Source organism: Onychomys torridus, chromosome 16, assembly GCF_903995425.1.
Source record: "Onychomys torridus chromosome 16, mOncTor1.1, whole genome shotgun sequence".
Classification (NCBI taxonomy): Eukaryota; Metazoa; Chordata; class Mammalia; order Rodentia; family Cricetidae; genus Onychomys; species Onychomys torridus.
In genome coordinates this window covers 54,659,985-54,672,291 of record NC_050458.1, presented here as the reverse complement: position 1 = coordinate 54,672,291, position 12,307 = coordinate 54,659,985, and the positions used below count along the sequence as shown (strand labels likewise).

Here is a 12,307-nt window from a genome sequence, read left to right as displayed (position 1 = left end):
ACTATGTGTGTGGATCAGGACATGAAAGCATGTTTGTACTGCTGCGTTTACTTTTTAAGTTGAAATAATTGGCAAGAAATAATAGTAATAAAGACGACTACAAATTTAAATCCTTGTCATCTTTGCCTTCAAGGGGTGGGGATGGAGGGGGGGACCATCTTGAATGTAGTGCTTTCACCAAACTGCTACTGCTCTGTATACACACAACAGGTAACAATGTTTTGATTCATTTGTTAATGAATGATTTGTGGAAAGAGCCAAACAACTAAGAGAAAAGACAGATCCTTAGGGCATTCATTTTAGATGAAAATATGAATAGCTTCAAACAAATGAGTAGTCATTTGAATCAACTGTTCCCAATCTGTGCTTCAAGTCTCCTTGAGGGTGGAGGGACCCTTTCACAGGAGTTGCCTAAGACCAGGGGAAAACACAGCTATTTACATTAGGATTCATAACAGCAGCAAAATGACAGTTACAAAGCAGCAACGATCTTATGGTTTGGTGGGGGAGGGGGGGTCACCACAAGATGAGGAACTATACAATAAGTCTCAGCATTAGGAAGGTTGAGAACCACTGAGAAGTTTACCCAGGTTACAAAAACACCAATGAGAGTAGCAGTGGGCCCAGGATATTGTAAACAAGTTGCTTTCAGAATGTGTTTGCTTAATACTGAAGCAGAGATCCAACAAGAGGGTTATTAGAGGGATCTGCATCACTCTACTCAAGCAAGTGGAGTCTGGAAGTTTGTTCCTCCACATAGCATTTTACTCACCAGCGCTTTCAAAAGCACAATGCACTGCACACTGTTCTGACCAGACTGTACATAAACGGAGGGCAAAGGCGATTGGGAAAGGCTCTACTAGCCATTAAATTATTTTTTTTATTTTTATCTGGAAACCACCACTCATTATGCAATAAAGAAAAAAAAAAAAAACATCACATGAAGCCTGCAGATTTGGGTGTCTCTTAGTCCGTGGTAAAAATAGTCTCAGACCACCAATTTTCCTATGAATCAGGTAAAAATGATTCAACTAATGACTACTTGCCCACAGCACAGCCTTGCCTAGTACTTACTGTGAGCTTTACCATATTGTCCATCCAACAGATGCGAACCATGAACTGACTACTAGTTTAAAACAAAATTATACATTTTGCCAGAATGGACAAACAAGCAAGTTCAGGATTTTCATTTTCAGAAATTCTGTCTCTCCTGCCTAATAATAGATAATCAAATCCTCGGTTTACAATATGGGAATAAACCATGTGAAAATGGTTTCATTTCCTTCTATCTCCTTTTACTGAAATGGATTTCTTATTCACATAATATATTCTGATTATGGTTTTACCTCCCTCAGCTCCTCCCAGATTCTCCCATACAAATCTACGCCCTTTCTTTTTCTCTCTTGTCAGAAAAAAAAAAAAAAAAAACAGGCATCTAAAAACTAATAATAAAATAGAGTAAAAGATAAAGAAGTAGGCTATGACAAACAGAAGAAAGAAAGCCAATGAAAAACACACATAGATGCAGAGACACGCATAAATCCTGCAAAACCACAAAATCATAAACCATAATATATACACAAAGAACTGTAAGGTTAAAAAAAAAAAAAAAAAAACCTGAGACAAAGAATCTCCAAAAAATTCATTTTGTGTTGACCATCTACTGCCAGGCATGTGACCTGGCCTTAAGTATGGTTTGTATACCCAGTGAGACTCTGTTGGAGAAAACTACATTTTCCTTTACACAGTCAGCAATCGGAGAGAGCTTCTGGGTAATGAAGGGAGGTTGTGTGTACTTCTTTTCTCTATGCTAGGACACCCAATGTGCCCCAGGCCTGTGCAAGCCATCTCTGTGCGATCATCCTCTCTGTGAATTCAAATGTGTGTTGGCCCTATTGTGTTTAGAGGGCCTTGCTTCCTTGGTGTCCTCCATCCACTCCGGCTCTTACACTATTTCTGCCTCTTCTGCAAGGTTCCCTGAGCCCTGAGAGGAGAGAGTTGATGGAGACATCCCATGAAAGACTGAATATTTCAAAGTCTCTCACTCTGTGCCCATTGTCTGGCTGTGGGTTGTAGTTAGAGTTTCCTGCCTGGCCCAGTCAGGACAAATCTCTCTTACCCGCCAGTCCCATAGTCGCTCAGACCCAACCAAGAAAGCACACAGAAACTTACATTGTTTACAAACTGTATGGCTGTGGCAGGCTTCTTGTTATCTACTTTTTCCATCTTAAATTAACCCATTTCTGCTTATCTATACTTTGCCACATGGCTTGTGGCTTACCAGTGTCTTTACACATTGCTTCTCATGGCGGCGGCTGGCGGTGTCTCCCCAGCCTTCTACTTCCCAGCATTCTCTTCTCTCTTGTCCCGCCTATACTTCCTGCCTGGCCACTGGCCAATCAGAACTTTATTTACACAGAGCGATATCCACAGCAGTGGGTCGTATTTATTCTCGTCTACTGCAGGAGGAAGCTTCTCTGAAGGTGGCTGAGCAAGGAAACACTGATAGATGAGTACAGTAGAATGTCATTAGGAGCCCTGGTCTATCTAGTCTTAGGTTCTTGACTACCCAAGCACCATTGTGTATGAGTTCCATCTCCTGGAGTAGGACATACATCCAATCAGATATTGGTTGGTTATTCCCACAACTTTTGTACCACTACCACCCCAATGTCTCTTGCAGGCAGGTCACAATTGTAGACGGAAGGGTTTGTAGCTGGGTTGGAGTTTACCTTTCTCCAGAAGCATGCAAAGTACCTTCCAATACCATGAACACTAACTAGCTCATAGGGGTGAAGGCACTATGTAGGCCACAGCTCCACTTCTCCATGTTCAATGAGTTGTGTAGTATCAATGTGTTGTCCGTATCAATGGGGCTTTACTGTCAGCTAGTGGAGAGCCACCAATAAATAATAACCTTGGCAATAGCTTGGGTTGTTTGGGAGTTTCCATGGCACCCTCTTCCATGGACAACAACTCTGTTAGCTGTAACTTATTCCTGGAACTAGAGGCTTCATTTGGTGTCCAGGTGGCGCTCTGTTTCCTCTGTTATTTGGCGATTTCAGTTAACTGACCTTCATATGTGTATATATTTTAGAAGCTTCTACTGCATTAAGCTTCGGTATGACCCCTCGAGTAGCTCCTAGTTTTAAGTGCCCCTCCCCATATTCCCTCTCTTTCCTCCCTCTTCCTTCCTCCTCCCTGTTTGATAGTCTGTTCCAGTACCCCCTCCCTTGGGGTGGGAATGAGAATGTCTCCTATGCCCTCATAGATCTGAATGGTTGCTCACTAGGAAGTGGCACTATTGAACACATTAGAAGATGTGCCTGGTAGGGAGTGTTTGTGTGACCCTGTCAGGTATGGCCACTGAGGTTTCTGGGGTAGAAAGTATTTCTAGGTATTAGCACCTGACCCAAGAAATGGGAATGGGCTAGGAGCAGTGAGGCTGAGAAGGTTCATTGGAGGGAGGAAAGCTGGGTCTGTTGGCAGGTTCTAAATAGTCCCCTGGGGTTAGGAGGCAGAGAGGTAAGTGAGGCCCTAGCAGGTGGCCGGCTTCAGGGATGGGGGTGAATCTGGGTAATTAGGCTTGGAGCATAGGAAGAAAGTGAAGATTGCCTATCTGATTCCCAGGCGGGTGTAGCCAGAGGGGTCCCCGGAGCGCCTCTGGAGTTTGGAGGCTCAGACGGATGGGGTGAGGGTCTAAGGCTGAGAAGATCTGCCTAATCCCCTCAGAAGGAGGCCGAGAGGAAGGTGAGGTAGCCGCGGGTGGTCTTGCCACACAGCTGAGGATACGACTGGGGAATTGGAGTTGGAAGACGGGGAAAAAGAGTGAAGATCTACCTGATTCACTGGCCCGTGTGAAAAAATGGTTTTTAAACTAGGTCTCCTAATGTTTTTTGTATCTTCAGCTTCATTTGTACCTTACACCCATTTGAATTAGAGAAATTCTGACGGGGGCGGTTCATGATGCCCCCAGTTAAAGCCTTTTGTTCTAAACAGGCTGAGAAAAACACTTCGAAGCAATTTCTTTACAATTAAGCGCGTGCCTGTAGTAGATTGCACATAACCTGATCCCCCTCTCTCCTCCTTTTAACACGGAAGTCTTGTCTTTGCACCGTTTAAGCCTTAGCAGAAGAGAAAGGGGGAGCAAGCCGCGCTTCTCAGTCACCAGTTAGGATTTTAATAAATAAAACCCTGACGGGTGGCATGCTTCGTTCTGTTATCTACCTGAGAGGGTTAAATGCAATGAATTAAAAATGTCATGTTCACAGCGTCGGGTAAACCAGCTTCGGGGAACCAGACTGCTGCTGATTAAGTGCTCTCACCCAGAAAGCTCCCTATCCCTAAATCATCATTGTCCCAAGTCCTTTGAAAACAAATTTTTAAACAGGTGTCTTTCTGCTTTGCGTGGATCTGTCCTTTGGTTACTCTTTTATTTAAAAGGGAAAGAAAAAAAAACAATATTTTCATCAGGTCTAGAATGGGGAAGGGCTAATTTTTTCTTTTCTTTTTTTTTTTTTTTTTCTTTTCCTTTTTCTTCTTTTCTTTTTAAGAGATGCAGAATCTAGGAGAGAGCAGGGAAAGTTGAATTGAAAGGGGGAGATGAGAAGAGGGTAACGGGCTTCAGGTAGGTGTGTGGGACCCGCGGGAGGGCCGGGTCGCCGCTGCCACCGCTGCCCCGCGCCAGCCTGCTATTGGCCGAGCCGCCTAGCAGCCGGGAGGCGCCGCTCCGCGCGCCGCCGCCCCTCGCTCCCCGCCGGCTGGGCTCCGCGCGTCTCCGAGCGCTCCGAGGAGAAGCGCAGACCTGGCAGCAGCGTCCGTCGGCGCGCGCCACCCTCCTGCGCCCTCGCCCGCCATGGGGCCGACTCGCAACTCCTAGGGCTCAGCCTCGGGCCAAGGGAAATCAAAGAAGCAGCAAAGAGAAGCCAAGATGAGTTTCCGCAAGGAGGATGGCGTGAGCAGCCTGTGCCAAAAGGCACTGCACATCATCACCGAGCTGTGCTTCGCGGGCCAGGTGGAGTGGGACAAGTGCTCGGGCATCTTTCCCGCCGACAGGGCCAGCCAGGGAGGAGGTGGCACAGGTAAGGGGATCGACCTGCGCTGCCCCGGGACGAGGGGTATCTTAGGGCAACCTTCCTGGCTGGCCCCCCAGTCTCGCCCAGCCGTGGCGACTTGCTGGCTTGGGTTGTCGCCAGCACCTGCTGGGTCTTTCTGCTCCCAGGAGCCTCTCGCGCTCTCCCACCTGCTGCTCTGGCGCCCCAGGGACTCAGTGCCCTGGCGTGTCCTGCAGGTCGCAGCTGGACCACCCAGCCTGGCGGGAGAATCTGCGCTTGGCTTCAAGGAACCTGCTCGTAGAGGTCGGGCTGAGTCGGCCCCAAAGACAGAAAGGATCCCTCAGCTGTAACTTTCAGATGCAACCTGTCGAGCTCTCTGTAGCTCCCAAGGCCTTTCATAACGCATATGTCAATTTTCTAGGGCTTCTTGGCAATGGTGGTTGAAGGGTAGGGATTATGGATAACTGATGCTCGGGTCACTTGTCAAGGAAACGGAAAAGAGATGCTAAATCTTTTCCACACTACTTACTAGCGTCCAGAACCGTGGAAGCAAATGGCGAGGGGGGAGGGGAGCAGGCGGGGGGGGGGGGGGGGAGAGATGTGATCAAATGACCCCAGGGTTACTTGATGGCATTAGGAGATGCCCTGTTTCCTTATGTAGGGTCTTGTCGCATTCACTTTGTTTTCTCCGGTCATTTTGGTCTCGGGGCAAGGATTTCTGGCTTGAGCGGGAGGATAACCAGGGCAACAGGTAAACGCAACCGCAAAGTCAGGCTCAGAAGAGAGGCGCGAAGATAGAAGGGGAGCACGGTTCCTTCTCCACCATTCACCCTGATCGCTAGACAAAGGAAGAGAAAGTGTTGTGGGGTGGGAATGGGTTCCGTTTAGCTGGCACTTAGGGTTGTTTACATGGACTGTCTCTGAGGTTTTCAAAAGCTCTGCCGATGGCAACAGAAGCAAAGAGGGGGGTTGTCTGGACCTGTCAGAAGGAGGGATTCACTAAGCAGAATGATACATTATTGCTGCTGTCAGTGTGATGGAAGCAGTCATTTTTATTTTGAACGTGTAAACACAACCCAATGTCATTTCTGTTGTTTGGTGGGTGTCAGATTCTTAAATGAAACTGAACAGTGGAAGGGGCCGTTTAAGTAGCGTGCTTGTGCTTCTTCTGTGCGTGTGTATGTGATATGCGTGATGTGCTAAGGGTATAAAAAAACCCGAAGTGCTGAGACTGTAGAGACCTCTATAAAGGAAGTGAGTAAGCTCTTCTGAAATGTCTTTAAGCCCCCATTAAGCCAAGGTTCAGAGTGCAGGAAGCGAGAATACTCAATTCCAAGGACATGCGTTTTGGTCACTAACATTTGATGCTGAGGCTGTATCTCCTAGTTCTTATTCTTTCTTGGCCCTTGTGACCACACAACAAGAAGTGGTGTCCCGGCTCTCATTGTCTAGCAATGCAGAAATTGCTTGACGATTGGAAACTGAAACAGGACTCGGTTCTAAACTGTCCAAATGTGCGATTGTGTAAAATTCAGGATAATGCACGGTATATAAACTGGAAAAAGAGTCTGAGGTTTTCCTAATCACTACAGTGCATCACTATAGTCCGAAGTCTGCAAGACATTCACTTTGAAACGAAAATGAAGAAAAATGACTCTAAAACAATTGTGTGAATATTTTTCTCTCTTTAAGGAAAATATGTATTATAAAAGTGGGATGTTCTAATATGTGAACATACAAAATAGCTCTCAGTAGAGAGTAGTCCCCAAATTGCATATGACATATGAAGATAAGATTACTCTGCTCTTTCCTTTTGTAAACTGCAAAACAATTAAGAACAAACTGTTCTAATTTTAAAGTGGCATTCCACTATTAATGGATCACTGCAGCAGAGTCAATGATTATTTGCTAAATGCTTAATTACATCAGTTAGGCACTCAGATGCACATTGTTCTGTAGATTTTCTTAGAGTGTGTTCCCTTTGTTAAGGTTCCTACATGAAAGCACTTCCAATAGTTGATGTTGACTGCATTGTAGGTAAGAGAGCATCAATGACTTTTATTGATACAGTAGGGTTCACTTTTAAAGGAACCAGTTCATGGTGTTGATTTTACATTACGGGGTGGTAACAATCTTGAGATTTGAAATCACATTCCTGTTCATTCTTTCATGTAGTAATAGCAAGAGAAAGGTTAACATAATCTCAGATAAAAGGCATTACCACAGTAAGGGAGTTAGAATCAGAGCATATCACTAAGACAGAGATGTGGCCCCTGAGGGCCCACAGTCCAGCCAACCAAGCCTAAGTAAATCATTGGAGATTTAGCTTGTAGCAGATAGTGCTAAGTAAATTGCCCTTTTAAAATGCCTTGTAAAAGTTACTATATGAATCAGCATTACTAGTACTACAAAGCACATTGTGTGTAAGTTTTAGAAAATTAGATGTGGAAGAAGTTTAAAAACAACAACAAAAAAACACTGATCGATTGATTGTCTTCCCCAAAATGGATGTTATCCTACAAATTCACTTAGTGCACAACATGATATAATTAAGAAAGCTTATGGGAAATGTAAAAAAAAAAAATGGCTTTGTCTTGGGTATTATTTCTAAAATATACTATAATAATATACATAATCATTTTAAAGTGGTTTTAGGCTCATTTCTGGACAGTATTTGATTGCTGCTTAGACGTTTATTGAGTTTAAGAAACTTGTATTGCTTGAAAGTCAGAGCTCCCAATCCACAGCTAATCAAGTTGAAGTTCACAGCCACATTCACATCACAGCTGTGGTTGGCTAACCTTAATATAAATATTTTAATGAGCTTTTAACCCATGAGCGTTTCAGATTTGGTTTTGTGCAATTTCAATATAGGAATATAGATTCTTAAAAAATGGAAAATTATTCCAAGTTCATTCTGTTCTCTCTCTAGAAGTGTATTATTGAGCAGCTATTTAACAAAAATTTTCTTTCTAATCAACATTAATACAGTTAATGTGCACATTAAGTCCATAATTCTATGCCTAGAAAAATCTGGGTACATTCTAAAGACTCAATAAGTATTTGCTGAGTGAGTAAAGTATCATAAAGTAAATGTACTGAGTTTATCGAAATTCTAGCTAAGTAGGAATATCTGTATAAAAGAGCTACCCTTTGAGTTATAACGAGGTTGTGTCCCAATTAGAAGCTGATAATAAAAGTCTAAAGTGCACTTAATAAACGCACCCTACTGAGCAGAAACTGTGATCATTTTATCTTAACCTATACTAAATAAGCACAAATCATTACTCAGCCTACAGCCAAGCATCTCAAGAAGGTTATACCAATATTGCTGAATTCAGAAAAGGCCAGCATTCCAAATTCAAAATAGGGTCTCTACCTTGCCTCTTGTACCATTATAAAATAAAAAAGTCATGAATCAGAGCCACTCCATGACAATTGTCTGTATTTTGAAAGCACAATAAGACTCTCTCTAGATTTACACTGGTAAGATTAATGTGCACTTTAAATCACTAGATTATTATGTCTTTGAAGACAGAGGTTTGTTTACTGTAAAATCCCCAGTGCTGGAAACGTCTGGGGCGCACCACTAGAGACTTGATTGATAATTTGTTGAAAGAACAAAATGGCTTCCTTAATGATCCCAGTAGCAAAGGAAAGCATGTGACTTTGCTGAAGCAGAAAGTACTCGATGTAATAAAAACCCACCATTAAAACTTTCGTGAGTTATTACAGCTTAACCAGGAGTCATTATTTTTTAGATATGAAAACAGAAGCAAAAAAAAAAAAAAAAAAAGAGTTTACACTTTAACCACAAGTCACTAGTTAATGGTGAATGTATTTAAGAGCCTTGGCCTTAAATTCCAGCCTTCTTAAATCCTAGTTGTTACAGCAAATACTGGTAAACATGGAATTTTAAGTATTTATGTACTGTTCGCTATAACATATGAGAAGATACCAACAAAATTTTTCCACTTACAATTAACTCAAAGGCAGAATTTTTTATGTTAGATTTCCTACCACCCAAATAGAACATGGGTTATTCATTTGTCATACTTGAACATATGCATTCATGTGCACTTAAGTATATACAACTATTTGTTTGCCCATACTCTGGTGTAGTGGGCTTCCTCCTCGCCCCCCCCCCCACCTTGTGGGCGTGACCGTTACCGAAGCCTCAATGGGGGTTGAAACTTCCAGGCCAATGCTGGGATGACTATCTACTACATCCTGGTCTAAATAAGATTGATTCATATGAACAATGAGACCATGTGAAACATTATTATTAATTTTATTGTGGATATATGGGTGTTTTTCCTGCATATAAATATGTGCACCATGTATAGGCAGTACTCACAAAGGCCAGAATGTCAGATCCCCTGGAACTGGTGTTACAAATGGTGGTCAGCTGTCATGTGGGTGCTAGAAACCAAAGCTGGATCCTCTGCTGAGCAATCTCCCCAACCCAAGATGAAGCATTATTAAAATGTATGTAATTTTTTTATTTTTTTATTTTTTGAAACAGGGTTTCTCTATGTAGCTTTGCGCCTTTCCTGGAACTTGCTTTGTAGACCAGGCTGGCCTCGAACTCACAGAGATCCACCTGGCTCTGCCTCCCCAGTGCCAGGACTAAAGGCGTGCGCCACCACCGCCCGGCTAAAATGTATGTAATTTTGAACTCATACAATTTCACATATGACTCTTTTTAAGTGCTCATCGATAAATGTATAATGGAAAAATTTGTTAGAACAAAATTATTATTTTTCTAATTTGTAATTTTTTTTAAAAAAATTCAGTAAATACTCTGATTAGTATATTTTCATGCCAAATTTAGGAACTAACAATCTATATTATTACTAAAATTTATTATTGTGAAACAATGAACACTGTGTGACAATGCAAAGGAGCTAAATTCCTCTTCTCAAAGATTCTGAAACATAATTAGTTCATGCACCGAAGAGACTGGATTCCCTGATAACAAGTATTTTAATAAAGGTCATTAAATTATACTTTCTCATTTCTCATTATACAGTGCCAATTGTACTGACCAAGTTTAGAAATTTAACTCCTGTGCAAAGGTATAGATTTTTTTTTTATTACTACCAATAGAATTCCTTTGCTTTATAGAATATATCATAAGGACCCCGAGCTGTGAGAACTGAGAGGAATATGGGTCCAGTAGATGGTCATGAAAAACTACTTGCACACAGTCTATTACCTGGGTGCTCAGTACTAAGTCAGCCCCATAAGTCCACGGGCTCCACACCAGCGGATGGATAACACTTACAGACACAACTGCACTTAGGTTGTGCAGGTTCGTTTCCTGGCCGTTACTCTTTGAACCATGTAGCGGTTATCTACATAGACAGCATTTACATGACTTCAGGTACTGCAGGGAATCTAAGGGTGATTTAAAGTGCTCTGGAGAATGCGTGCTGGTCTGGCGATAATACCCCATTTTATGTAGAGAAGGGAGCATCTGGAGAATCATTTCCACTCAGTTCTGTGAGGCAGTAAACCCCATCCCTCTCTGCAGCCCTCCTTCTTCTCCTCTGTGAAGTTGTGCTAAGATGGTGCTGTAGTCAGAAGGACAGAGTCACCTGGGATAGAAGGAAGAACGGAACCATTATTATGTTATTGTTGAATAAGAAACATGACTGCCACTTTTTTAACTGTCATCCCCTCCCTGGTCTTCCCTTAGTCCTGTTTCAGAACTCAGAATTATAGGAGCAATAGGCTAAATATTCCAATTTTATTGTCATTTTTAGTCTATTGCAGTGGGAGTTGTTAATACATCTGAAAGACAGTTTTAGCCTTGTGCTTTCACTCAAGTGTGTGATGATGCACCATTACTTTATATGGCACCAAGAAAACTAAGAGAATGTTGTCAATAAAGTAGGATTCAATGTTTTCTTTTATATTTAATTTAATTTATTTAAAAAGTTATTTCTTCTATTTTTTGAGCTCATAATATAATTACATCATTTTCCCCTTCCCTTTCTTCCCTTTGAAGCAGTGGTTCGCAACCTTCCTAATGCTGTGACACTTTAATACAGTTCCTCATGTTGTGATGACCCCCAATCATAATTTCTTTCTTTCTTTCTTTCTTTCTTTATTTATTTATTTATTTATTTATTTATTTATTTATTTATTTATTTTGGTTTTTCGAGAACACAGGGTTTCTCTGTGTAGCTTTGCACCTTTCCTGGATCTCAATCTGTAGCCCAGGCTGGCCTCAAACTCACAGAGATCTGCCTGGCTCTGCCTCCCAAATGCTGGGATTAAAGGCATGTGCCACTACCACCCAGACATAAAATTATTTTTATTGCTACTTCATAACTGTAATTTTGCTACTGTTATGAATTATAACATAGATATCTGTTTTCTGATGGTCTTAGGCGACCTCTGTGAAAAGGTCATTTAGCTTCAATGGGGGTTCGCGACCCACAGGTTGAGAACCACTGCTTTAAACCCTCTTACATAACTCTCCTTGTGTTCTTCAAAATTCATGGCCTCTTTTTTTCATTTGTTATTACATGCACATACATATAGGTATATATACACATGTATATGCCTAAACAGAACCTGTTCAGTCTATATGTTATTTGTATGTGTGTTTTTAGGCTAACCATTTGGTTTTAGATAATCAGTTGGTGTGCTATTCCCTGGAGAAGGCTGTTTCTCCCACTCCTGGCATTCTTCAGTTGCCTGTTGTTTTTCGTTTGTTTGTTTGGTTGGTTGGTTGTTTGGTTGGTTGGTTGGTTGGTTGGTTTTTAGAGGGATGAGGCCTCCTGGGCTTTCCCCTATCCACTTTGGCACATCCATTGTGTTGACCTTGCTTAGCTCGTGTTTAAGAAGTCATGTTGGTAAGACTTTATGGCTGTAGCTTCTGACATTCTGAGAAGACACAGTCCTCACAGCAAACTCCCTAATATTCTGGCTCTTCTGCTCCATCTTCTGGATTGTTTCCTGAGCCTTAGGTGTGGTAATTCAGTGTTTTCTTATCAGATGAAATTCTAATATCATACATGTAGAAAGGTGTCCTTTAAACTCAGATTTTTTTTAATCATGTATCACTTTCCTAGACCTGTTAAGAAGAAAAGAATCCAAAAGAAATAAGTAGATTGAAGTAATTTTAAAACTTAACTTCTTTATATTTTCCTTTACAGTGTGGGGAATTGAACCTAGGGTCCTGTGTAGACTGGCCAAACATTCTTACCACTAAGCTATGCCTCAGGCTTCAAAGCTAAAAC

At 42.0% G+C, this 12,307-nt stretch overlaps 1 protein-coding gene across 1 annotated transcript in view; it reads left to right on the top strand.

The window, feature by feature from the left end:
• The first annotated feature begins 4,776 nt into the window (after positions 1–4,776).
• The window catches only part of Syt10 (synaptotagmin 10), a 67,190-nt gene continuing 59,659 nt past the window's right edge, over positions 4,777–12,307 (top strand). Inside the window, exon 1 of the mRNA XM_036209016.1 lies at positions 4,777–5,081. Coding sequence (XP_036064909.1) covers positions 4,931–5,081 — 151 coding nt within the window. The 5' untranslated portion in view covers positions 4,777–4,930. The remainder of the gene's footprint in view (positions 5,082–12,307) is intronic.